This window comes from Pelodiscus sinensis, chromosome 16 (genome assembly GCF_049634645.1).
Source record: "Pelodiscus sinensis isolate JC-2024 chromosome 16, ASM4963464v1, whole genome shotgun sequence".
NCBI lineage: Eukaryota > Metazoa > Chordata > Testudines > Trionychidae > Pelodiscus > Pelodiscus sinensis.
The window spans coordinates 22,843,172-22,871,088 of NC_134726.1; the positions used below are offsets into that span (position 1 = coordinate 22,843,172).

Sequence of the window (27,917 nt, forward strand, 5' to 3'; positions counted from 1 at the left end):
CGTGTAGGACATTAGTGATATCATCCAGTCATTGTGATATCATCCACCCAAAATGATTAGCTGACCTTGTATTGCCTAAGGTCCAACATTTTCAGATAAGAAAATAATTTGTTGTAGGCTAGGCCAGACACCAGTTAAAAGTTTATTTGGTGTGGAAAGTGTCTCTGCTAGCACCAGATGATTCAGATTTGTTTTGGGGGGTTACATTATCAGAGAATGCCCACTCTTGGGGAAATGACAACAGTCATGGATATGCATGAAAAGATGGAAGATAACTGTTCCAGCTCAAAGGAAGGAACAGGCTCTACCTGTGTAGGTAAAAAGCTCTCTATTCAACAGACTCCTCTGCTTTGGACAAGGAAAGGGGCAGTGTTGCTTGGGTTAGGGAGGCTCCTCTGTGCCTGTGGGATAGGAGGATTGTAGGGTCCTTGCAAAGGGAATAGGTTCTGAGCTTACAAAAAATACATACACACAGCAGCTATCAGCAGGCTCCATAACAAGTGGCCATGGGGGGATGTGTCCCTATCTGTCTGTGTGGGGTAGGAGATGTCTCGATGCGGGGAAGAAAGGAAGGGTAGGTGGGTCTGAGCCTGAGGGTGAGTGACAAACCCTTTGTGTGTGTAGTAATAGAGAGGGAGCCTGTTAGTCTGCCAGTCGTCAGGGGCTCATACTCCCCCTGGTCAGAAGAAATGCCCTTTGAGCGGGGGGGAGGACAGCGAGGTGGGTCTGTCTGCGAGTGATCCTTGCCCCCCTTCGGTGCGAGGCGGAAACACAAGCCCCCTGTGAGAGGGGGAGGGGCAGTCTGCAGTGCCAGGCACGTGCCTCGAGGGAGGGGCGGTTCGTGAGTGCCTCTGGGGAAGGGGGGGGGGGAATTCGCAGCAGCTCCTCCCCCCGAGAAGGGGTGTCACCGCCCCCATCGTGCTCCGCTCGGGTTTGAAAGCAGCGCCCCGCCATCCCCCCCTCGCCGCGCTGCCATTGGCCCAGAGGCAGGGCGGGGGCTGGTTTGTGCCAGGCCCCGGTGTGTTCCGGCAATGAGGTCCGGCCGGTCCCGCTGCCCCCGCTCTCTGAGTTCCGCTCCGTGTGTGTGCGGGTTCTGGAGGGGAGCCGGGCTGGGCGAGCTCTGTGCCGCCGCCGCTGCTAACGCCGCCATGGAGAGAGGAGGCGGTGGCTGCGGGAGGGGGTGACTCGGCGCCCCTTCCCCCGATGAGACTGTGCCTGGCCTGGCTGGGCTGCTACACCCTGTCCCTGTGGGTGCTGAGGAGGAGGATGTGGGCTGGCCCGGCCAGGTACCTGAGGAGCCCTTTATCCAGGTCCCTCTACATGAATATGATGGGCAGCCACAGCCAGCCAGCCCCGGGCACCAAGGAGAACCACCAGGTACAGCCTTAGGAGGCAGCAGCCCGCCCCGGAGCAGGGGGCTCCCCGCCCCCATCCGGCTCTGAGAGGCAGCAGCCCACTCCCGGGCCAAGGGGCTCCCCGCCCCCTTCCGACCCCGAGAGGCAGCAGCCCACCCGCAAGGAACGGGATGGGGGGACTCAGCTGAGAGCATCATGCAACGGGGACTCCTGCCCCCATCCAGCCTCTGAGAGGCTGCCCACCCGCAGGGAACGGGGTAGAAGTGTGTGAGACCAGTGGTGGGGGAGGGAGAGATAGGAGCATATGGGGGCACAGAGTATAAGGGGGTTGGGGGCACTGAGCAAGGGAAGCTCACAAGGTAGGATCTGTGGGGCACAGAGTACAAGAAGTGGAGTGAGAGAGACCCAGGGAGTCCAGGCAAATGTCTGCTTGAGTGAAACAAAGGGAGTGGATAGCTGATTTTTATTGACTAGGAAGTTTGCGTTTGTTTTCTGTGTCAAAGTTATTTAGGACATTTTAATACAGTACATAAGTTGACAAAAACAGCACAGAGCGAGGAGAAATTTTAGCGCAATATATGTGGCTTTTACTAAGCTGTACGGTGCACTTCCATATTAATTAAAATGATCTCAGATAGGAACATATGGATTGGAGATTAGCTCAAAGATGGAAAATAAATTGTAACAATAAATAAAGTCTCAAGTTGCAGTAAGGTGACTAAAGGGTTCTAGAAATCCTACCTCAGTGCAGGGGGGCTGGACATCATGACTTCTTGAGGTCCCTTCCAGTCCTGAAGTTCTGGGATTCCTGGTTATGATTCATGTTAGGATCTTTATTTCATGTCTTTCTAGATGAGGGAGTAAACAGAACCTTAATGACAGTTGCAGAGGGTGCTAACTTTAGTAGGGTTGCTAGCGCAAAGACAGAAAATTGCAAAATAATATATGTGTGTGTGTGGGGGGGGGGGAATAATCTGATAAAATATATAGTGAGAGTGAGAAACTGAAACAGCAAAGTTTAGAAAAACTTAAAGGTGGACAACAAACTAGATGTGAGTTTGCAATAAGATATGACTACAGTGGAAGCTTCATGTGATTTTTTTGGGCTGCATATGGGTTGGTCACTTTCTGAAAGAAAAAGGGGAAATAACTTTTCAATTCAGCTTTTGTGTGAGGTGACTGCACCTGAAATATACTGAAAACTTAGAGGGAGTTCAAGAAAGAGAAATCCAAATTATCATTGTGCTGAATTTCATCCAAATTACCTTTGTGCTGAAGGAATTGACTTATTGAGGAGAAACTGAGTAAGGTATACATAGCTTGATTTACTGGTGGAAATATAGTGTATAAGTACTTGAAGGGTACAAATGCAGAGGAGGGAGATTAATTACGTAGGCATTGATCCTGCAAGTCCATTCCATTGATGTGGACACAGAAGTTTTGCAGAATCTGTGTTATTTAGGAGTCTGAGTGATGGGATGAGACCGAGGGATAAAATATAGGCTGAGTATAAAAAAACAAAAAAAACCCAACAACCTTTTGACAGTAGAATAAAGGAGACTTTGGAAGCTCCATAAAATCCAGAACATGTATTATACGGAACAATTTGTTATTTGCAAGTAGATGGATTGAATGAACTAATGGATTGCTTCCATCTCTAATTTTTGGTCTTGGTTTTAGGATTTAGCATGGATTTATTGAGGGTGTAAGGGAACCTCCTGGAGTAATTTATTATGAATAAAAGCTAATTAATATCCATGGGATTACTTGCATGAATAAATGCTGCATGACGAGGTTCTAATTTCTATATAAGGCTATGTCTATGTTTACAATTTTACAGCTGTACCAATACAGCTGTGCTGCTGTAGAAGGAAGTGCTCCTGTAGCTTCACTTTGCCAATGGGAGAGAGCTCTCTCGCGATGATAAAACCAGCTTAATGAGTAGGCCCCTGCAAGTCTGCTTTATATCTGCTTTATATCTATGGGTGTCTGTATCTGCAGATATGGATATGGACGTGGATATCCATGACTCATTTTTGCAGCTACAAATGCAGATATGGATACAAAATTATGTGCAGTGCTCTGCCGATGAGTAGCTAGCTATGTTGGTGGGAGGGTGTCTCCTGTTACATAGTGCTATGCTTATGTCGTCAAAACATGTTGTTCAGGATTGTACACAGCGACAAAGTTTTGCTGATATCAATGCTAGTGTAGACATGGCCTTACTTTAAATTATACTCTTTGGTTTTTCATTCTTAGGGAAAGTAGTTAACTGAATGATCTGGTGTATTTTGTTTGTTTGTTTTTTTTAATTTTTTCATTAAACACTGGTTAACAAATTTTGGCAATAATAATAGTAGAGAGTTTTGAAAGCTTGTTTTGGTAATTGTAGTAACTGGATTTTTTTTTCATTCCAATGTGGGGTGTTTTCTTGTTTGTTTGTTTTTTAGTTTTTAGAAATGTGCAAAAACTTGGTCCAAGGTGGAACTCAGCTGACATTTTTGCTCATTTACAAGCAGTTTTAAAAAAATCATTCATTTTTTTCAGAGCTTTGCTAGAAACTTGCATAATGATGTACTGTGTTTCCACTCATATTGAAATATTTCCTTAGCTGGATGTCTTAAGGAACTGAACTTTTTTTTTTAAATCTAAAATAGCCAAATTGTTGGTTTCTGATGCTTTATTTTTCTCTTACAGATCAAAGGTGATTTGAACTGTAGTGTCTCTGTGTTATAAGTTGATGGTATTTAAACTTTGCTTTTACATCTGAATTTTTGGGTTCAGATGTTGGATAATTGTTCAAGGTAGTAGCTCTGTTAAGACCTTTATGTGAAAGTTTGCTGTCAGCTGCAGTCATATTCTCTCAAGCTGTCTATGGTTGATCCCTTTATGGAGCTGGTTAAAATGGAGAGTTATAGATTTTATTGAATCATATTTCACATCATCTCTGTATACCTTTTTTATTTAGAATAATGCTAAAAAGCTTGAAACATACAAGAAGGATTTCCATGTTCTGTTGTGTGCAGTAATATGTCTGTTGTGATATGCTAGATCTCTCCATCACCTAACTTGGTGGCCGAGAGAGAGAGCGCGAGCCTTAGGAGGCGCTGGTGGCTGCCCCGGCCCAGCCCAACCCCAGCCTCGCTCAGGGAGAGGGGGCAGTGAAGGGGGGAAATCAGCCCCAGTCTTCCCCAACAGGCTGGCTGGAGCACGGGGAAGGAAGGCTGGGGCAACTGGCCGCCCCAGTATCACATTTATTTGGAGGACCATGGAGCGTGCTTCTGCACAACACCTCTCCTCCCCCCTGCATAACAGCCAGCAAAGTAACATTTCTATAGACAGGAAAAAGATAAAAATAATAGAAACATAATTTTGCAAAAAATATTGTAGAATGATTCTTTCCTTCTTTACAGTTGATACTGAAAGGGACACACTTACATTTTTCTATGTTACTACAGTCAAAATAATGGTTTTAACCATTGCCTTCTAATTTGTTGAAGGCGGGTTTAGCAGGTAGGGGTTAAAAAGCTGTTGTCTGCAAACAATTTTTTTACACTAGAGCACTCACCGTTACTAGCAGTGGTAGAATCCACAGCAGAAAACTTTAAAGGAGGGGAAAAAAAGCCTCATGGGTTGATAAGAAATGGAGCTTCAAACCATGCTACCTGTAAACATATTTGAAAGAGCTTTTTGAAACATAATTCTACTAGAACAATACCTAGCTTATGGACTGTTTTGAAACTAGTGTAGAATTTGCGTCTGTGTGAAAAGACCCAAAATCACAGAAGCTGGACTAGACTATTTGCCCTGTTGCAGCTGTCTGCTCCCCTCTGCTTGCTGGCATTGTTATTGTCAGCCAGCAGGATATTGAAACATAAATCCTGTATCATTATTTGTATTGCAGTAGTGCCTAGAGGTCCTATTGTGCTAAACGCTGTGCAAACATACATGAAGAGACAGTTCCTCTCCCAGCAAGTGACTGTAACAAACAAATGGAGAAGTAAGACACAATAAGTATGTGCTTTTGCATAGCATTGCTACCTGCATGATTTTAGGTTTAGGACAGTTTTTTGTTTTGTTGTTTTTGATCAATGACAGCTGTCCCTGCTAGCCATCTTCCTAATCATCATCAATTTGTGTTCCTATGTGGGGGTTTTGTAAGACCCTATTTATATTTCAGCTTTTAAAGTTTTTTTAAACAAAAGCCTTGCAAAGCCCCATCTATACTACAGATGCACTCTCATTGTATATTTCTGTTGCAACATGGTTGCCCTGACAGTTGAATTACAATTTGGGTAATTCAAAGCTTTAGCAAACTTTGCAGCATGGTTTGTAAGATCTTTGGGGCAGGAACTGTCTCTTTGTTCTGTTTGTACATTGTCTAACACAGTGGTGTTTTCATTCATGATACATCTTTTAAGCACCATGATAAAACAAATCATAAAATAACTTCTGCATTGAATTTGCAATCTCCCCCTTTTTTTTAAGTTAGTTGTTATGATACCCAACATGGTTTTATTTTTGCTATAGACAGGCGTGCATATCAGTACCCTATAATTTCACCACAGCAGAGGTGGTAAGCAAAACATAAGTATGTGCTGGGATATTACAGTGTGTTTTTGGTCATAAAAATGGTATCATGTTTGTGTCTCAGTGGCTTCTGTATCAAAATTGCTGAGTTTACAAGTCAAAAGATACCATTCCTAATTGTTGATTTCTGCAGATTCAGCCTGAACTCTGGAAATCAAGCTAGGCTCTTTCCTTCTCCTGCATTATCAACAGTAGTAAAGATTCTGCATGCTAAATTACCTTTCTACATCTCTGAGATTAAGCAGTCTTCAAATTAGGCCTTCAGTGACACCCTGAAGGCCTAATTTGAGCTATGGCTATGCTTCCCCTCCCCCCCGCCCCAGTGGTGCAGCACTGATATAAATGTTTGGAACTAGAAATGTAATATCTGATTAAGGATGGTGTGGGCAGGAAGGGCCATTCTGGACCAGCCAGGCTGGAACAGCATCCCAAGCATGCTTGGGCTGGGTCTACCACCAACAGTGGCTGTTCCATCTCCTGACTGCAGCAGGTGGGGAGTTGCTCCAGCCCCCACTGATGAACTGGTAAGCCACATCCCTAATTTGAGCTTAGTAAACAATCTTCTTGATGATGCAGATGACGGGAAAAGTATCCTCAACTTCGATGATTGAATCAAACGAGCAAAGATTATTCTTCATGGACACTGACTGTATGAGCTGGCTAACCCCAGAACTGGCTCTGTGGTGCCACCTGTCCCCCTGCCACTGCCTCTATTAAAGGCAGGAGTGCAGGGGAGTAGGGCAGGAGAGGCTGCTACAAAGCAGTCTCTGTCTGGGGGCCCGGACCCGTCACAGACAGAAGCTGCTCTACAGAAGCAGCTCCTGTCCGCAGGGGGTCCGAGCTCCCCACGGACAGGGGCTGTTGCCACCCTGTGCTGCTGCCTCTGTATTGGAGGCAGTAGCATGGGTCGACAGGCAGGAGCCAGTTCACTTGGGAAGCTGATAGAGAGGTAGCACTTGATACAGAGGTAGCAGTGCAAGATGGCAAGGGGCTCCTTGGGAGTGAGGTAGGAGCCACTGGCTGCTGGCCCCGCCCCTGGGGACTATCAAATAGTTGTCTTACTGCTAAAATTTCTTGCAGTTATATGACTGTTCAGTTATACACTATCTAACATCCCTAGAGCCTTCCTGAAACAGGCAGAGATCATTTTCCTGGTTGCAAATAGAAATAGATACATAGGTAGCAGTGCTGGGGGGGAAGAGGGGCTATATGTAACTGTAAAGGTTAGCTGATGAGCCCAGGCTCATCAGTTAACTGGGTAGATGATTACACTTTCACATCACTAGTATAGTACAGGCAGTCCCCAAATTACGCGGATCCGACTTACGAACGGGGCTTTTCTCGCCCCAGAGGACGTGAGCAGCGGGACGCCCAGATGCGCCATGATCCCGCTGCCCGCGTCCTCCGGGGCGAGAAAAGCTGCTCTGCGTCTCCCTGGTCTGCTGGGGGGGAGCTCCCCCCAGCAGACCAGGGAGACGCGGAGCAAAGCCCCGGAGCACACGGGCAGAGGGACAGCCCAGATGCGCCGCGGTTGTCCCGCGGCCAGCCTCCTCCGAGGCTTTGCTCCCCATTTCCCTGGTCTGCTGGGGGGAGCTCCCGGTCCTGCCACCCGCGTCTTCCTGGTCTGTGCCCCAGCTAGTGCGTCCCCCCCCCCCCCCGCAGACCAGGCTTTTCTCGCTGCCTGGGGTAGAGCAGCTGGGGCACTGCCAGGTTGGTCCCACAGCGCCTCTCCTCGGCACTACTGGACCAACGCGGCAGCACCCCAGCAGCTCTGCCCCAGGCCTCCCCAAGTCAGCCGCTGCTGAAATTGACCAGCGGCTGACTACAGGAAGCCCGAGGCAGAGTTGCTCTGCCCAGGGCTTCCTGGAATCAGCCGCTGATCAGTTTCAGCAGCGGCTGACTTGGGGACACCTGGGGTAGAGCAGCTGGGGTGCTGCCGCGTTGGTCCCTGCAGCGCTGAGGTGCGGCGCTGCGGGGACCTACCCAGCAGTGCCCTAGCTGCTCTGTCTCAGGCGTCCACATTCAGCCGCTGTTGAAACTGATCAGTGGTTGATTCCAGGAAGCCCAGGGCAGAGCAACTCTGCCTCGGGCTTCCTGTAGTCAGCCGCTGGTCAGTTTCAGCAGCGGCTGAATCTGGACGCCAGTTCCGACTTACATACAAATTCAGCTTAAGAACAAACCTACAGTCCCTATCTTGTACGTAACTCGGGGACTGCCTGTATAGCAATAGCCATGTAGCAAGATTTGTGGACCAACTTGTTGATAGTAGAGTAGCAGGAAACATGGTCTGTAAGTTTTGCAATGTGTGTTCAAAGGTAATCTACAGAGTCAATGAAGGGAGGAAGGGTATTGGCTTGCAGTATAGATTAGATACTTTATTTATTTAGTGTAATATAATTATTGAGCAATTTTTAATAGACAATGCTTTGTGAAATAACTATCCAGAATACTATGGAAATCATGGTTTTAAAACATTATTTCTTCAGGATTAGTCTGATTTCATTTGATTACAATCCAAACCTAAATTAATCATGACTTTATTAGAGCACATAGAATTCTGAAATGTATTTGTAAAGCAAATATTGGTCTAGTATACATTTCATTATTTTTTAAACTATTGTTTATTGCTTAAGTTTTAAAATGTTGTTCCTTTCTTTCCCTATAGTGGTACATGTGCAACACAGAGCAGTTGTGTGAATCCCTTCAGCCTATCTTTGTCCAGAGTTACCTTGACCAGGGAACGCAGATCTTCTTAAACAACAGCATTGAGAAATCAGGCTGGCTCTTTATCCAGCTCTATCATTCTTTCGTGTTCTCAGTTTTTAGCCTGTTTATGTCTAGAACATCAATCAATGGGTAAGTGAAAGGTGATACTAGTTCAGTTTTTTGTAAACTGAGATAGGATAAGACAACTCTGGATGTGGATTTTCAGGTGCTCAGTCCTGCCACTTGATGCCCTGCCATGCAGAGAGTAATCAGTCTTTTTCAAGGTATACTTAGCTTTGTTTTCTTCATTCTATCAAATGCATCTAAACTACCTTTATGTAAACCACTTGATCTATATATTCAGTGACATTTTCCAATTTCAGTTAGATTGTGATAAGAGAAAAAATGTAAATATTTAAGCAAAACAAAAAAAACTCTGCTGTCCCTTTTTTTAAATGATAAAGTATCTCATCTCTGGGTTAAAAAAATATTGACAAAAGAAGATCATGGGACTCTAAATTAGAACATAAAGGTTATTCCTTATCTCAGCTCCCTCTCAAATATATCAGAGTGCCTTCCTTGTGTTTCAGGAGTTATTCTCCCCCCCCCCACACACACACATTTTTTTCACAATTTACTTTACTTACCTATCCTTCTCTAGAGCATGTATGATGGTCTCTATCCTAGTTGAAGATGGTTTTTTTTTCTCTATCACTTCATTCAATTTTCATTCATTTCTAATAAATTCTACCTTTCTTAGGTGACTCTCTTTTTTTCCACCCGTCATCCTTTTTCATATCCTTACTGCTTATTCTCTTAACTTTCCCTGTCTTTGCTTTTGATCATAAATTTCTTTGCTGATATAGTGTATTTGTACTAGTCATTGTCTGTCTTAAGTTTGACTTCATACCTCAAGTAGACTGAAATAATCTTTATCCCCCTTGCTTCTGTTACTGACCAATTCTTTCTTCTCCTGCCTGCTGTCCTAATTCTTTCACCTTCTGTAATATTACAGTATATGGTCTTCAAAAAGTAACAGGTGGAGATCTCATTTTTGCCTGCAGCCAATTCCTTAATAATTTGCTTTCCAGTTCCATATCAAATTCCCCATGGTTTGTGCCTACTTACATCTCTGCCTTCACTTCCTATTGCCTCTTATCTGGTCTTTGATGGTCAGATCCTGCTTACTGTGCTCACCATCAGGTCAATTACCTGTTGAAGTCAGAGATGGCTCATGCAAGTACAGACGGCAGGATTTGGGCCTTTTCTCCTCTTCACACTCTTGGCTTTGTCTCTTTTTTGTGTGTGTGATCTCCTTCTCTTAGAACTGCATCCCTCTTTCTAGGAATCAGATGACTTGCCCTTGCCCTTTCCCTTCAAATTTCCTCGTAAAGCCAACACCAACGCTGTCTGTGTGCAAATGTGTATGTGATCTTTCAACCTGTGTATTTCATTTGTCTACATTAGATTGTAAATCCCTCTGAGCAGGGACCTTAGTTGTTACATGTTTGAAATAATTTACAGTGTGTGACAGATGCATCCAGAATTTAAAGTCTTCCCTATTTGTTTGCACAAAAACAGACACTGCCATCTTTACATTTCAGGTTGCTGGGAAGAGGCTCAATGTTTGTGTTTTCATCAGAACAATTTCAGAGACTACTCAAAATAAACCCAGAGTGGAAATCCCATAGACTTCTCGATTTAGGGGCTGGAGATGGAGAAGTCACAAAAGTCATGAGTCCTCACTTTGAAGAAATCTATGCCACTGAGTTATCTGAAACTATGATATGGCAGCTTCAGAAAAAGAAGTACAGGTACTGTACTACATAAGTTGATTTGATTATAATAGTTGATATGAAGGATGGAGTAACTGCCCGTTACATTTTATGAATGTTATATGTGCTCTGTCTATTTTATTATTACTATAAGATTTCAGGGGATGGTAGTTCAGGCATGAACTGGCCTGCACAAAGACAGGAAAGCAGAGAAACACTTTTGATCCCCCCCCCCATTTATCAATATTGAAGACAGTGCAGAGAACAACAGCTTAGAAGTCTGTCCTGCCCCCGTGACAGGGTGCATCAGAGATACAAGGTGACAAACAGAAAGAGGTTCGAGAGAGAGATACTAGCAAAGAGCTTTGGATCTGATAATTGGACAGCTCTGAGACATGAGAGACAGGGATTTCAGGGAAACAGACGAAACCTCAATTTTGCGAAGTGGAAGTGTCTGGGTAAGTGAGGCACATCTAAACTTGAGGTGCGACTTATGTATGTAGACTTACTTATGCTGTGTTTGCTTTTGTTGTGGTGCTTTGATACTACTGCAGAAATTATACACTATTTTGTTTTCAAAATGTTGATTTGTGGCACTGTATTCAGACACTGATCACTGTTCTTGTAAGGCAATCTTGCAGGTAACCAAATCCAGTTGGTCCTGCTGAGTAATGTGTGTGCACAAGGGACTGTATCCCAGAACCCAGTCTAAAGGATGAGAGATGTGTTTAAGTTCCACTCCAGAACAGATCAATACAAATAACACCTGAGGGGTGGCACGCTGAGCCTGAGAGGGGTTAAAAGGAGTGGCTAGTCTTGAACTGACACTTGAGCTTTGCTCTTTCTCCAAAGTGTACTGTACTGAGTTTAAAACCAGGATTTCGTATTTCTGTAACTTTTTTTAATTATTTAGTAATTCCTAGGAATGTTCAAACTCAGATGTTTGTGTGGTGGGGTGTATAGAGCTGTCCAGTGGTTGACTGGGAGAATGTTAATTGTGTCTTGTTTATGTGAAGTGGACAGAGAATATTGTCAGGCTTGTCTACACTCAGATTTTAGTTTGTACTAACTCGAGTTAGTGTGGATTGAAAAAGCTTGTATGCAAAAGGTGCAAATGCATACTAACTAGGGATGTAATAGTATAATTGATTGATTAACAGATAAGCATAAAGATTATAGGTTAATATTATAGACTACTTGCATTTCCTCCCCCTCCCCCCAGCCCTCCTTGCCAGTACATTTTTTAGCAGGCTGGCCAACAGCCTAGCTCAGTTCTGGCTTGTGATGGGTCCAGGACCTACCCCTGTTGCGGCTCTACACTTAAAGTATATTAGGAACAGGGCAGGCAGGCAGCCCGTTTCAGTTCTGGCTCGCACAATGTCTAGGAGCTCAGACTCCTCTTAGACAGGGGCTGCTGCCACCCCACACTCCTGCCTCTTTATCAGAGGCAGCAGCACAGGGTGACAGGCAGCTGGTCCATGAGGGGAGCTGGTTTTTTAAACTGGCTCCCCTCATAGACCAGCTTCTGCCTGGCACCCCATGCTGCTGCCTCTGATACAGAGGCCGCAGCATGGAGTGGCAGAGGGGGCTCCTTGGGAATGAGGCCAGAGTGCACTGGCTATTAGCCTCGCCCCCAGGGCCTGTAGAATAGTTGATTAACTGATAAGAATTCATGAGGTCCCTCAGCTATTCAGTTAACTGATATTTAACATCCCTAATACTATCTCCCAATGTGGTGTGAATTCTGCAGTCCTCTTTCTAAGTGTACAAAGTTCATTGTGAATTGAGTTAGTGCGGACTGTTGAGTGGACAACATGCTGCTGTGACTACTTTGACAGTCCTCCAACTGTCATCCCACTGCTTTGGAGGCGTTCATGGGCAACCTGCCTATTTACCTGTGTGCCCTTCACTGTTCTGTAGTCAAATTAATCTCCTCTGTTTATAAAACTTGCCTAACGCCAGAATTTGCCCTTTTGCTGCAGGATTCAAATATATCAGTATTAATATAACATTCCTTGAGCAGCTGCTTGTAGGCCTTGTTCTCCTCACTCTTTGGGGACAAGCAACAGTGCAAGTAGCTCTTGTGGCAAGCCACATCAATAAGAAACTCTTCAACAAGATCGCCAAACAGATGGCTGAAAAGTGTCATGACCAGAATAGTTTTTATATGGCAATGAAAACAGCTGAAGCAAATGTTACAAACACAGAAAAAAATCCATTGCTGTCTCTTCAATCTATCTGTTTTTTAAGGAGCAGGACGAAATTTTTAGTTGTCATGTCACTTCAGAGCCCAGTGCCGTAATGGAGACTCACTTCAGAAGTCAGAATCCAGAAGGTGGTCATGTAGGTAGCCAGCCCGAAACACCAGAGGAAGATCTTGGCACGTATCTATTTTCTGTTTTTACTATTGATTATTATGCAATACTTACTTTTTGTGGGTGACCCAGGACTGCTGCCATTTTGGGTGAATGTGAGTTAAGAGCCTTTTTCAGACTCTGGTTTCTGTCACTTACCTTCCCTCCCTCTCTTCCCCAGTATGGTTCCCTTTCAGTCTGCCTTCAAATACATTTTCAAAATGAAGTGTGGACTGACTGGAAAGTCATCTTCTACATCATACCAAAGTCCCAACTATCAGCTGTTTGCAAACCCATACCACAGAGGGCATTTGTTCATATACTAATTCCTTTCTCCTTCCCCACATGTCTGCTGCCCACTGATCATGCACACCTCTCCTCTCCCCCCTCCAACCAACTATGCAGCACAATCAAATGGTACTGTTTATTTCTGCAAAATTCCAGTTTGTGACTTATTAGTTTACATGAGGTATACGTAGGCACAAACATTGCATGTCCTTAAAGACCGTAAGGCTATTGCTCCATGCTGAAGGATATAACCCTCTTACAGGGATTTATGCTGGAAAAGAAATTTGTTAGGGATAATATAGCCACGTAATTCCTAATGGCTTTTCACAGGGTTACAAATTCTGCCACTGGGTAACATAGGGTCCTGAGAATACATCAGATGTTCTCTGCTATAGCCATACAGCTATGTTCCTAGAGGCCATTCCCCTCCTCAGCCCCAGCACAGGCAGCTAAAATGACATGGTGTGGGAACTCTGCATGTTCAAGCCATCTCATGCACCTGGCAGCTTAGAGCCCCAACATTTAAAAACCAGAAGGACACAAAGTCATTCACTTGCCTGTGAACAGGAGTGCCCTAGGGTTGCCAGATGGTTTAACAAAAAATATCAAACATCTTTCTCCCCCCCCCCCCCAAAAAAAAACAAACCCACCAGGAAAAAATTCTGTCGGGGGGGGGGGGGAGGAAAAGGGGGGAGACTAACGCTGTTAAGCAAAAGTTGCACCACTCCCTCGAGTTTGGAGCCACACACTAACCCCCAATGCACCCACCCCTCCCCTAGAGCCAGGCTCCCCTAGCGTGCCTCCTCCATCCCAATGCACTCACCCCTGAGCCAGGCATCCCCAACGCCAGGAGTGCCCCGTCCCAATCAAAGCTCTCCCTCTCCCTTCCCTTCCCCTGTCCCCCCCACAGAGCCAGTTACCAGAGGAACTGGAGGGCCAGGTAAGTTATTCTTACTTTTAAAGTCGCTGCTCCTGCCATCTGGCCCGGCTGCCTCGGCTCACATTGTGTAGAGGGAGGCATCACGTGGCCAGCTCCCAAGTCTCTGCTGGTCACGTGGGCCAGAGCAACATGCACTCTGCTCCCCCCCCGCCCCCCAGTGTGGCACCCGGCAACTGCCCCCTTCTGCCGCTCTTCACTACGACTCTGCAGCGCTCTTCACTCCCCCGTCCCTGCCAGATATGGCAGGGGAAAATAGTCCCTGCTGGGCTTCCGTCCGAGGGAAACAGGAAATACCGGACATTTCACATGTCTGGTATTTCCTGGGTGTGTGTTTGGTTTTTTTGTTTTTGTTTTTATTTTTTAACCAGACGGAGCCCACAAATACCGGACTGTCTGGGTGAATACCGGACACCTGGCAACTCTTGAGTGCCCCCACATTCTCGTGTGCCAATACTACCACCAGATCCCACCATATGCCTTTTCCCTCTCCCTCCCTTGCTTTTACTACATCATATGTAAATTTTGGAATTTTTTCAGTTGTATTTTTTACAATCACTGTTAGCAATTTTGTATTGATTTTTAAGTTATTTTTTGGTTTTATGTACTGTCATACCTTGAGAAATAAAAATGTTAACTGTTCACAAAGAATCTGCAATGTATGCACGGTATATATAAAAACCATGCATTTTCATAAGCAGGGCTCGCCATGTGGCGGCGTGCCCCGCTCGCCAGCCGCGTGGTTTCGCGCCGTTCTGCGCATGCACAGATCACTCTGCGCCGGCTCTTCCGGGTCATAATCTACTCGCCCTGGGCGAGTAGATTACATTATTTGTCGAGCCCTGTTCATAAGTAATAGGTTCTTACAAAAGTATAAAAAGTACAGACATAATATAAAGAATGCAACAGTGTGCCACTTTTACCACCCATAGAAGCAGCTCCAGGGTTCATGATCCTAGCATTGTGGCCCTTTCTAGACCTTCCTCTATTTGTTGTAAACCTACCACAGTGGTCAACCTTGCTGGGGAGCACCATGGAGAAATACTGATTTCTGTTTTATAAATGCCAAGGCCCAGGGCAGAATGATCATAGCATTTTAGGACCAAAGGACTACATCTACACTGCAATGCTATTTCGGGATATCAGAGTATCCCAAAACAGCTATCCTGCATCTTAACAGCAAGCCCATTATTTCGGGCTCGCTATTCCGATGTCCCAGTAATCCTCATTCTATGAGGAGTAAGGGACATTTCGGAATAGCACTTTATTTCAAAATTTGTTGCTGTGTAGCACTTTATTTCAACATTTGGCCCTATTTCGAAATAGCTCAAATTGCATATCTTATTTGGATGCTACGTAAATTACATATCTTATTTTGAGTTACGGTTCAGTGTAAATGCACCCAAAGGGACCTGAGTTATGTCATCTAGCCCAGCCCTCTGCACTCAAGACAGGGCTAAGTAATAATTAGATCATTCCTGACAGATATTTGTTAACCTGTTGGTAAAAAGCTCCAATGACAAAGATTCTACAGAGTCTCTGGGTACAGTAGTTTGTTCCAGTACTTAACTGTCCAGTAAGAAGGTTTTTCCTAATATCCAAACCTTCCTTGCTGTAACTTAAGACCATTGCTTTTTGTCCTGTCCTCACAGGATAAGGAGAACATTTTTTTTTTCCATTCTCCACCTTGTAACAACCTTTTATGTACTTGAAAACTGTTATCTTGTCTCTCTCCCCATCCTGTCTTCTCTTCTCTAGACTAAACAAACCCAATTTTTTCAATCTGTCCTCATAGGCAGTACCAAATTTACATCTTACACACTCCTAGGCACAGAATCTTCAGCATCCACCCTGACTATAGCTGACCTTCATGGTTTTTCCTTCAAAAATGAAACTTTTAACCCACTTCTAGGCACCCCTAAACATGTGCCTACAAACGTAACTGGAAATCTAGTCCTGGTCAGAAGTTATGTTTCCTAGACCTTTAATAATGTTTTGTTCTTCTCTGGATTTTACCCAATTTGTCCTCATCTTTATTGAAAAGTGGTGACAAGAACTGAATATAATACTGAGTTGAGGCTGTATCAGTGCAAAAACTTCCTAACTGTCAGGGTGGTTAAACACTGGAATAAACTGCTTAGGTAGGTTGTGGAAAATCCATCTCTGGAGATATATAAGACCAGGTTAGATAGACATTTATCAGGGATGGTCAGATGATACTGGGTCCTGCCATGAGGGCAGGGGACTGGACTCGATGACCTCTTGACGTCCCTTCCAGTTCTAGTATTCCATGAAAGTAGAGTGGAAGAATTATATCTTGTGTCTCATCATCATCATCATCATCATCAGGGCTCGACAAATAATGCAATCTACTCGCAGAACGCCGGACAGTGTGGTTAGCGAGCGGGGCTCGCCGCAGTTCGGCGAGCCCTGATCATCATCAACAACCACGGGCTCAGCACCTGTTGCCTCCCTCACTATTTCCTTCTGTCTTTCCCTGTCCAGTGCGGTGTGGCTTAGTTTCTATAGACTAGCTCTGTACCAGTCTACTATATCATCTACTCATTCTTTGTGGGGTCTGCCTCTCCTATTAGGACCATCCATTATGCCGAATACCAGGGTCTTAACTTTTTGCTCGTCATTCATTCTGCAGATATGCCTGAATAGCCAGGGCTCAACAATTAATGTAATCTACTCGCCCATGGCGAGTAGATTACAAGCCTGCGCAGCTGTGCAGCTGTAACTTCCATTCTATAACCTTCTTCAGTAGGTCCTCTTTCGGCTGTATTTTCCTATATAATTCCTTGTTGGTGACCTTCTGCATCCATCCTATTCTCAGGATCTTTCTATAACAACTCCTCTCAAACGCCAATATCCTTCTCTTTGAATCTGTTATCACCCATGTCTCACATCCATACAACATGCTGCTAAATACACACTTTTTCAAAACTCTCAGCTTCGTTCCTAAGCTAATCACTTTACTTTTCCAGATCTTATCTGTCACTTTCAAACTCGCTCTTGCTTTTACTATTCTAGTCGCTATTTCTTTCTTTCAATCTGGATCATACGTCATGTTGCTCCCGAAATATGTGAAATTCTCTACTTTAATCCCATCTACACTGATCTTCCTTCGTATTTCCTTATCAACAAATACCATTGTCATCGCTTTATCGATATCATAATCAGTCCATACCGCTTCCCTTCCTCATTTAGCACCTGTACCGTTCTCGCTAGCTTCTCTTCCTCGATAACTATATCATCCGTGAACCTCAAGTTAATTCTCATCGCACACACCGATATCCCTTCTATCTCTTCCTGGATCTTGTCCATTGCTCTTTCTAGGTGCATGATGAAGATACTCGGCAATATCGGATCTCCTTGTCTTGTACCTCTACTTGTTCTAAACCACTTTCCTAATTCTCTGCATGTTCTCACCACTGCTTCCGCATTATTGTTGATATCCTTCAACATCCATATCAGTCTGCTATGCACTCTGTACGACTCCAACACCATCTAAGTCACTTTCTGATCGGTACTGTCAAGTGCCTTCTGAAAATGAACGAAGCAATTGTAGATGTTCTTGTTCTTTTGCTGAGCTTTCTGCGCCATCAGTCTTAGTGCCAGTATCTGCTGTATGGTACTTCTATCTTTCCTGAATCCCACTTGCTCGTCCACTAGATGTTCTTCTATCTGCGATCTCAATCTCTCCCTCAGTATCATCAGCCTCTTGCCTAGATGACTAGTTAAGGCAATTGTTCTATAGTTCTTGCACTCCAACACACTTCCTTTCTTGTGTATTGTCACTAGCACAGCTCTTGTCCATTCCTTAGGTGCCTTCCCTTCTTTCCACAGTATATTTCCTGAATCATACTTTCTTTATCATATTTGATGATCTCTCCCGTGATCTTATCATTTCCAGGGTTCTTATTTTTCTGTAGTTGTTTCACTGCTCTTTCTACTTCCTCCTTCAAAATATCAGTCTCGCTCTCGATGCTCAGCAGTGATATCTCTTTCAATTCTTCGATCAGTCTCTCTTAGACACTTGGGTCCAACTGTGCTTTGTACAGATTAGTACAACATCTTGTCCATTGCTGCACAACCTTCTTCTTGTTCATGATCATCTTATCATTCTCGTCTTTGATTGCCATCTGCTTCGGTTGTCACTTCCTATTAATATTCCTAATCATTTTATACAGTAATTCCTCATTTAACACTATAGATATGTTTCAGAAAATGATCATGTTAAGTGAAAACGTGTTATGTGGGGTCAATTTTCCTATTGAAAATAATGGAAAAGGTGGGGGTTGCATTTCAAGCAGTGGTGTCTGTTGAGACCGGGACATAAGGTTGGGGGAGAAAGGGGACTGGGTTATAGCAGGGAGGGGAGGTGTTTGGTTCTGGGGAAGGAAAGGGGAGGATAGGGGAGGGGGCTTGCAGCGGCGGCTGCACTTCCCCAGCTGGCCAGTCGCCGGCAGCTGCGTGGGGCTTCCCCTGCCTCCTTGCAAAGCAGCGGAGGTTCCCAGCTGGCTGCGCTGCTCCCCCGCGACCTCTCCTCGCCAGACACAAGGAGGCAGGGGAAGCCCTGCGCATCTGCCGGCAACTGGCAGGCTGGTCGGGGAAATCGTGTTATTGCGGGGATGGTCGTGTTGTTCGAAAAATGTTCCCTAAAAAAAAAAAAAAAAATCGTGCTATTGCGAAAATGTGGTAAGCAGGCACGTGTTAAGTGAAGAATTACTGTACACCTCCCTGATCTTACACTCACCATAATACCTCTCTCTCTTCACACTGCTCCTATAACCACTTTGCCTTATCCATTCTGGCCACTTTCCTTACCTCGTTGCATTTCACTCTATATTGCTGTTCCGCCCTCTCGGAGACATCCCTTCTGATCTTCAATACTCTCTTCTCGTGGACCAACTTCAGTGTCTCCTGTGTAATCCACTTCTTATTGATCTTCTCTTCTTCCAGAACCATCTGCTCAATTGCCTCTTCTATTGCCGTAGCTATCTCTTCGACTCTCTTATCTAGGTCTTTCTCTGTGCCTGCATTCCTGATCTTCTCTTCAAGCTCTGTTCTGTATGCGTTCCCTATTTCTTCCTTGCCTCGCCTCGCCACATCTCTTTGTTTCTTAAATTGTGTCTTATACTTTCTCTTAAGTTTCATCTTGATGTTCGCAATCACTAGACTGTGATTGAGTCTATATCCGCTCCTTGGAAAGTTCAGCATTGCTGTGCTGATGTTACCGATCTTCTTCTTATCAAGATCATATCTATCATATTCTTGGACTTCCTATCATTCGATCACCATGTCCACTTTCTACAGTCCTTAGAATCTCATGTTGCAGATCACCATCTCATGCTCCATAGCAAACTCTAGTAGTTTTTTGCCTTGTTCATTTCTTTCTCCATATCCAAACCTTCCCATGACTCTGTCCCAACCTTTATCTATTCCAACATTCGCATTCCAGTCTCCTCCGATGATCAACATATGTCTGTTTGATATCTCCTCCAGCGTCTTTGTCAAATCTTTATAGAATAGCTCAATCTCTTCCTCCATGCTGTCTGACGTGGGTGCATGCACCTGAATGACCAAGATGTTGAATGGTTTTGCTTCGAATCTCACTACCATCATTTTTGCACTCACCAGTTTGTATCCTAAGTGCTCCTGTAGCTCTTTTGCTAAGAAGGAATCCGACTCTTGCCTCATGTGTTGCTTCATTCTCTGACCAAATGACTTCACACCCGCACATCTCTCCCGATGCCATCCAATGCATCTCCGCCAGTCCAAGTATATCACATTGGTATCTGTCCATCTCCTTTCGAAGCAGCTCTAACTTTGCCATTGCCTACAGTGTTTGGACATTTCACGTTCCAATTGATAATATACGTGTTGTAGTTTCCTTTCAGTAGCCAATTTATTGACCCAAACCCGATCACTCAATTGGTATCATGGACCTTGTTTATCTGAGAGACATCCGAGCTGGCATCTTTTGTCAGTTAGTCGTGCTGACATAAGAGTTCATTCGTATTGTTGTTTTACAATCAGCGCATTGACACTCATCTGACCAACCCTCTTCCTTTACCCAGGCTTGGGACTGGCATGAAACCCCTGGAGGCTTCATGGCGGAGTTATCTTGTGTCTGGATTATAACATTCCTACTAATGCATCGCAGAATGATGTTTTCTTTTTTTGCAAGTGTTACATTGTTGAATTATATTTATCTTGTGATTATATTATATTTATCTCCTTCATAGGTATTTTCCATAATTGCTCCTTCCTAACTACAGGCCATTTCTCCAGTTTGTGTAGTTGTTTATGAGGAGGGCTTCGGGAATAATATGAAAAGCCTTAATAATATCAAGATATGCCACATTTACTGCTTCCTCTCATCCAGAAGGCTTGTTACTCTGTCAAAGACAGCTAAATGGGTTTCTGGATGCATCTTCTTTTGCTATGCAGCTGCTAATGTGCCTTGCTTACCTAGGGTAGTAGTCACTCTGCCACATCACAGTATTCTTTTTTTAGCCTTGCTGAAAGATGATCCTATTGTGAAAACATGCAAAATAGCATTATGAGCATCAATTCACAACTTCTCAAGACTTTATATTTCCTTGCACACCTCTAGAGCAGGTGCAGCATTGATTCTGAAGTTCTACAAACAGTTGTAAGTTGAGTTCCAAAGCTCCCATTTCCTTCAGCAGATACTGCTTGAGAGTCACATGAAGTAGAGCACAAACAGGGATACTACTCAGATAAGTTACTTACCCTGTATAGCAGCTGGAGTTTTTTGAGATGTGAGTTTCTATGGCTGCTCTACTACCCACTGGCCTTCCCCTCTGCTTTGGAGTCTCATGTTCATACGACTTTTGCAATAGAGAAGAAACTGAGAGCAGTTTGTCTCTCAGATCTATTTGCCTTCAATATAGGCATCAGGATGGCCCAAACAAGCATTGCTGCTGGGAATAAAGTGATCAAAGGCACATTCGTACCTCAAGTGGAACACCTCTAGGGAGAAACATTTCAAATTACAGTAAAACTCCATTGGTCCGGCATCCAATGCTCCAGCACTCCTGATGGTCCAGCACCATCGGGAACCTGGTAGTGCTCCGGACAGTCAGACAATTGGAGCTGCTCTGCACCCGGCTTCCCCGATTCATCTGCTGCTGAAACTGACTGCTGACTTGGGGAAGCTGGGGGCAGAGCAGCTGGGGTGCTGCCAGGTTGGTCCCATAGCGCTGCCCCTCGGTGCTGTGGGAGCACCCTAGCTGCTCTGTCCCAGGTGTCCCCAAGAGCAGCTGTGGTGCTGCCGGGTTGGTCTCGCAGCGCTGGGGGCGGTGCTACTGGACCAACCAGGCAGCACCCCAGCTGCTCTGCCTCAGGCATCCCAGATTCAGCTGCTGCTGAAACTGACCCGCAGCGGCTGACTCGGGGACGCCTAGGGCAGAGCCAGACTATCGGAAGGGGGGGGCTATGGGGGGTCTGGAGTGGCATCCCCACCCCGGACCCCTCATAGCCCCCTCTTCCGATAGTCTGGCATATTTGATAATCTGGCACCCCCTGGATCCTAAAGGTGCTAGATTATCAGAAGTTTACTGTACCTTCTCCACCTGCTTGGCACTACTACAGGTGCTGCTTTTGTGTAGATACATCATCTGCTCGGTGGGGCAGAAGTTGACTTCCAAAACTGAAGCCACCTTGTGCTGAGGTGGAGCACAGTCTTTGTGTGTTTGTAGCTTCTAGCATAGCAATGCATGGGATTCTTGTGCCCACGCTAGTTGACAACAATTCAAAAATGGTGCTAGCCCACTAAGAAGGGGGAGGGGGGGCGAGTATGAATCAGAAGGAACACAAGCATGAGATTTTTGGAGTTTGACCCCAAAGTCCCAGAATTCTACTGGCTTCTGCTATGCATCTCAAAAGGCTCAGTGAGAAAAATCCCAGAATGCACACAGCTCCGCATCAAAGCAAAGGACCTTGGGATACTCACCTAGTATACTGTATGCTTAGTACACAACTAGCTCATGATACATATATACACACAATGATGCAAATTAAGAGGGCACAGCAGCGCCATTTGCATGCTCTTGGGGCACATCTATACTTAAGAGAATATCAGTGCTCCTGAGGTTGATCTTCTTGCATTCAGTTTCGGGGGTCTAGTATATTGAACATTGAGGGTAGCCCATACCAGCATCAAGTACTCCTCCTCTTGCTGGGTGGGTGCTGCTTAAGGTAAGCCAACTCCAGCTATATATTTTGCATAGCTGGAGTTATGTACCGTAAGCCAACCTGAGTTAGGTTTTACACACCAATTAGTGTATGTCACCTCAATGCAAACTAAGTCCCCTGTGTACACAAGCCCTATGTGCTCTCAAGTATAGAGAGTCTGTGAAGATAAGGGTCAGCCTTAGCTGTAGGGAATTATCTACTCGATTGCTATAGGCAGGATGTGTACTGAGAACTCTGCGCTCAGATTGCAGTTGTTTAGCTGTAACACTTTCCATTTTATGCTCTCTCTCTTTTTCTCTAGAGTGCTCGGTATAAATGAATGGCAGAACACAGGATTCCAGTATGATGTTATCAGCTGCTTGAATTTGCTTGATCGCTGTGATCAGCCACTGACTGTGTTAAAAGATATTAGAAGTGTTTTGGAACCAACTAGAGGCAGAGTCATTCTTGCACTAGTTTTGCCCTTTCATCCATATGTGGAAAATGGTAAGTAGACACAGACTAAAAGATGCTTGGAGAAATAGGGGAAAGTTATCTTATGTTATAGTGTTGTAAATTAATACTAATATAATTTTATATTTAACAAACTTTTAAAATATGCTGATCAGTTCCTTAATTACATGTTCAAAATTCCCAGAATTGTACATTCTGTGTATATGTAAGTAGATGGCCCCATTTGGACTGAAGCTGTTCACAGCCCTCAATTCACTACCACCAGTGAAAGACTGAGTAAATATATGGATCCGATAGCATCTAGTTCTCTTTAAGCTGCGGGTCCGCATGGCCGTGCAGCTGTTTTCTGAGCCCTGCTGACTCCTCAGAGTAGGTGGGGGGACGAGAGGATGGGTGCTGGCATCTGTGCAGTGAGGTGGAGGTGGGGTCAGTTTGTTTAAGGTGTCCTGACTCACTTGCAGTCCTCTCTGTCTGTCTGGGTTGGAGGGAGGTGGGGGGAAACAGACTGCATGGGGGGGCTCTGTGTGTGTGTGTGTGTGTGTGTGTGTGTGTATACTATGAGGACATTTGAATATTTAAATTTGAAACAAAGTTTACATAGGCGTTAATAGATTAAGGTAAGAAAGAAAAAGTCTTTTAACATTTTTTGGAATGTTGCACATCTCTAAAACTCTGATCTTAATGTCTTTTTTAAAATCCTGTGTTACTAATTAATACATGGTAAATTATATTGCATTAAGGACAGATCTTTGCTATGTGGTAGAGTTCTGACTCTTATGAGTTAGAAGTAGCAAGTACTAGATGTGATACTAGTTTTGTAGGATGAAATCTTATTTGTAAGCTCTTTGAATCCTGCATCTCTCTACAAACTTTTTAGCCATGTGTTAATTTGTTCTGGGGCTTCTATTCCTCAACTTGGTGATGCACACAAGGTGAAAGTTTCAAACCAGGAGAACTTTTATCTGTTTACAGAATGGATCCTAAACTTTCCCCAGAGAAACTGTATAAGACTTAGTGAATGCCTTTTAATCTTCCTTCAGTGTCAGTAAATATTGTATTAGTCACGCTCTCCTTGCAAATACTATTTCTAGTTGACTCTCAGATTTGTTTAGTATCTTAAAGCTGAGCTATGTGTGGGTGATATGCATTTTAGTGTGTTTATTAGCTTGAATTATTAGGATGATGATGCATATACTCCAAGGATAGTGTTAATTTTCTTTTTTATTTGATTTCATATTAAATACCATATGCATCGCTCTTTGTTAACTATCTCTTGTTTTAATTTTTTTTTCCACGCTGTACCAGTCTCACCCGACTGTACCCCCGGCCCGGCTCCTGTTACAGGGGCAGGCCGCCTTAAGCGTCACCCTTGTGTGCTTGTTGCAGGTTGTTGTGGGGTTTTTCAACCTCGGTTTCTCCCGCTATCCGCGGGGCGGGCAAAGGGGGGGCCCGGGCCCGCCTCCGCTCACGGGCCCCAGCCCAGGGCTCTAAGGACGCGGAACTGTCTAGCTCCGGTCCGGCTGACGGAGCATCCCGCCGTAACGCGTCAGCCCACCAGCCTAAAAATGGCTCTGCCCTGGGTTACTTCCTTTCCCCGTCCCTGGCTGCACCAGTCTCTCCAGGGGCCCACCTTGCCTTTGGCCGACAGGCTGGCGGAGTTGCTTCACTCCGCCATCCGCAGATCGGCCCCGCTGGCCAGTCAGGACCCTCACCGAGTCCTCCAACCCCCCCCCCCTCGCTCACGGCGTTCTCTTCTTTAGCATGGCGGCGGTGTTTTTAAGCGTCCCGCCGCTTACGTCCTACCTGACGTCATCCGCTTAGGCGGGGGCGGGGCTACCCGTCCCCGCCGCCGTTTTTCTGTCACACGGGTCTGCCTGGGCGGGCGAACCCCTCTGCGCTGTCCCGGCTCCTGCCGCCGCGCTGTGGGCTCCTCGCCGGCAGATCGGCCGGCCCCACCCGACCCGGCGCGGCACAGGAGCATGCTGCGCAGCGCCGGGCGGCCTCTGGTCAGATGCTGAGCAATGCCTGCTTGGCGGGGGTCGCAGTGCGGGGCGATAGTGCCCCGTTACACCCCCCCTTAAATTAGTCGCAGCACTGTGTTCTGTGTCTTCCTCTCCTTCATACCGCCTCGAAAAAAAGTCGGCGTTTTGGTGTTTCGTGCCGGCCCTGTGGGCTACGTCAAACGCATAGGGCTGTAAAGTTAAGTACCAGCGCATTACCCGTGCGTTCGAATCTTTCATAGTCTGTAGCCATCGCAGGGGGGCGTGGTCCATTTCCATCTGGAAACGGTTACCTAAAAGATAGTAGCGCAACAGGTCAATCGCCCACTTTACAGCCAAGGCCTCCTTTTCTATTGTTGCGTACTTGTGCTCCCGTGTAAACAGTTTACGACTAACGTAAACGACAGGATGTTTGTCTGCTCCCTCCCCCTGTGATAGTATAGCCCCTATTCCGCTTTCCGAAGCGTCCGTATAGACAGTGAAGGGAAGGTTAAAGTTGGGCTGTGCTAACACTGGGGCCCAGGTCAGGCAGTCTTTTAACTTCTGGAAGGCTTCCTCTCATTCCGGGGACCATCGTACCTTCTGGGGCAGGACGGCCCGTGTTAGGTCTGTCAAGGGTGCCGCTATTGCCGCAAAATTGGGGACGAAGCGGCGATAGTAGCCCGCCAGACCCAAGAACTCTCGGACCTGTCTCTTGGGTCTGGGTGGCTGATAGCTTCGCAGCGCCTCCACTTTCTCTATCAAGGGTCGTAGCTGGCCGCGGCCGACGGTGTAGCCTAAATAGGTGACTTCCTTTTCCCCAAAGTGGCACTTCCTGGGGTTTGCCATGAGGCCTGCCTGGCGGAGCTCCTGCAATATGGTATTGACGTGGTGCAGGTGGTCGGCCCAGGACTTACTGTAGATAACTATGTCATCAATGTACGCCGCGGCGTATCGGCCGTGGCTCTTTAACACTCGGTCCATAAGCTGTTGAAAGGTGGCTGCTGCTCCATGGAGACCGAATAAAATGGTACAGGTCGAAAGGGGTTGAGAAGGCCGTCTTCTCTCGCGACGTCGGCGATAAGGGGATCTGCCAGTAGCTGCGTGTCAAGTCTAGGGTGGAAAGATAGTGCGCTCCTCCCAGTTGGTCTAGCAACTCATCCACCCGAGGCATAGGGTGAGCGTCGAATCTGGAAAGTGCATTCACTTTGCGGAATTCGATGCAGAATCTCATTCACCCGTCAGGCTTCGGCACGAGGACTATGGGACTGCGCCACTCACTGTACGACTCTTCCACCACGCCCCATTGTATCATCTTCTACAACTCCTCCCTTACCGGCTCCCACATCTTCCAGGGTAGGGGCCGAACCGGGTCTTGTACCTTCTTTCGTGGTTCGGTCTCGATGTGGTGGTGGGCCAGGGTGGTGCGACCTGGTTCTTCCGTCAGCACATCGGGGAAGTGGCTCAGTAGGCCCTCCAAGTCCTTGCGTTGGTCTGGAGAAAGGTCGGCTCCCGTCTGTAAGATACCCGGGGTGGCCTGGCCCTCCTCTCCCTGGCCGAGCTCAGGGTCAGGAGGAAGGGGGTTCACAAACAAGGCCTCTCGCTCTTTCCACGCCTTTAGTAAGTTCACATGGTATGCCTTGGTACCTCCCGACCGTCCCGCCACTTTAACCTCGTAATCTACTTCCCCTATGCATGTCACCACTTTGAAAGGGCCCTGCCACTTAGCCACCAGTTTTGAACCCGGGGTCAGGAGTAACAGTAAGACTCGCTGCCCTGGCTCGAAAACTCTGAGGCGCGCTCCCCGGTTATAATAGTGGGCCTGGGTTTCCTGGGCACTTTCTAAGTTGGCCCTAGCCACGTCCGCTAGCGTCCGTAGCTTCTGTCTCAATCTTAGTATATACTGTACCGACCCTCTTACCCGGGTCTCTTGGTCCTCCCAACTTTCCTTGATTACATCAAGGATTCCCCACGGTTGTCGCCCATACAGGAACTCAAAAGGTGAGAACCCCGTAGAAGCCTCCCGCACCGCAAACAGTAACGCCGGTAACAGTGCGTCCCAGTCTCTAGGGTCTTGTTCTGTAAATCTCCGCAACATTCCCTTCAGTGTCCGATTAAATCGTTCAACCAGACCGTCGGTCTGTGGATGGTACACTGAAGTCCGCAAACTTTTGATTCGGAGCAGGCAGCATAGTTCCCCCATTAACCGAGATGTAAAGTTCGTACCTTGGTCAGTGAGTATTTCCTTGGGCAGTCCGACGCGGGCAAACAGCTTCACCAGTTCCGTCGCTAGGGTGGAGGCGTTCGTATTTCGGAGGGGCACGGCTTCCGGGTAACGAGTGGCGTAATCCAATACGACCAAAATGTATTGATGGCCCGATCTTGATTTTTCTAGGGGCCCTACTATGTCCATGGCTATTCTGTCAAATGGTACGTCTATTATCGGGAGGGGTACGAGGGGGGCCATGGGTATGCCGCGGGGGCCCGCCCTCTGACAGTCCGGGCACGACTCACAAAAGTCTCGCACCTCGCGGTACACCCTGGTCCAATAGAAGCGTTGTAATAGTAGCTTTACTGTTTTTTTCATACCCCAGATGACCTGACCAGGGGTTGGCATGGGCCACTTCCATAAGGCGGTGCTGGTACCGGCGGGGGACAAGGAGTTGCCACCGGGGTGTCTGCTCCTCCCCCCCCTCCCCCCATCTACCCGGTATAACCGGTCTGCGTGTACTTCAAAGTGCGGGCCCGCTGGCCCTTCCACCGCCGTCCCCTCCTCCTTGGCCTCTTCGCGCGCCGTGGCCCAGGCATGTCGCAACATGGAGTCTTCCCATTGTTCGTGGAGAAAGTCACCGTCGTCGAGTTCAAGGGGGTTCATTGCCCCTATGTCCGGATCTTTGGCCCGAGGGGCCGATGTGGCTGCGTCCCCCAGTGGTTCTCCTAGGGCCCCTAGCTGGTTCCCTGCTACCTCAGGGGTCCCCCTAGCTTGCCACTCGCCCACCGCCCTGCGGAAGCCAGTCCAGTCACGGCCCAACAAGGCCGGGTAGGCTAGCTGGGGTGCTAGAACCACGTAGTACCAACTATCCTGATTCCCATCCTGGATCTGGACCCAAGCGGTGGTATACTGGTGCACGTCCCCATGCACACACTGCACCTGTACGGGGGGGGGCCCATGGGCCTCTCGGAGGGACTAAGTCTGCCCGCACTATAGTCTGGCTACCGATCACTACTGATCGCGTTACCTTACCTTCCTC

At 46.4% G+C, this 27,917-nt stretch overlaps 1 protein-coding gene across 3 annotated transcripts in view; it reads left to right on the forward strand.

Annotated features, from left to right (window-relative positions):
- Window positions 1–1,021: 1,021 nt before the first annotated feature.
- METTL9 (methyltransferase 9, His-X-His N1(pi)-histidine) overlaps window positions 1,022–27,917 on the forward strand; it is a 49,764-nt gene continuing 22,868 nt past the window's right edge. Inside the window, exons 1-4 of one of the 3 annotated variants that reach the window (XM_014580763.3) lie at window positions 1,022–1,377; window positions 8,611–8,801; window positions 10,256–10,465; window positions 22,536–22,720. In XM_014580763.3, coding sequence (XP_014436249.2) covers window positions 1,204–1,377; window positions 8,611–8,801; window positions 10,256–10,465; window positions 22,536–22,720 — 760 coding nt within the window. In that variant the 5' untranslated portion in view covers window positions 1,022–1,203. Of the gene's footprint in view, window positions 1,378–1,475; window positions 1,619–8,610; window positions 8,802–10,255; window positions 10,466–22,535; window positions 22,721–27,917 lie in introns of those variants that run through there. The other 2 variants (XM_006112804.4, XM_075899483.1) reach the window with 2 other exon arrangements.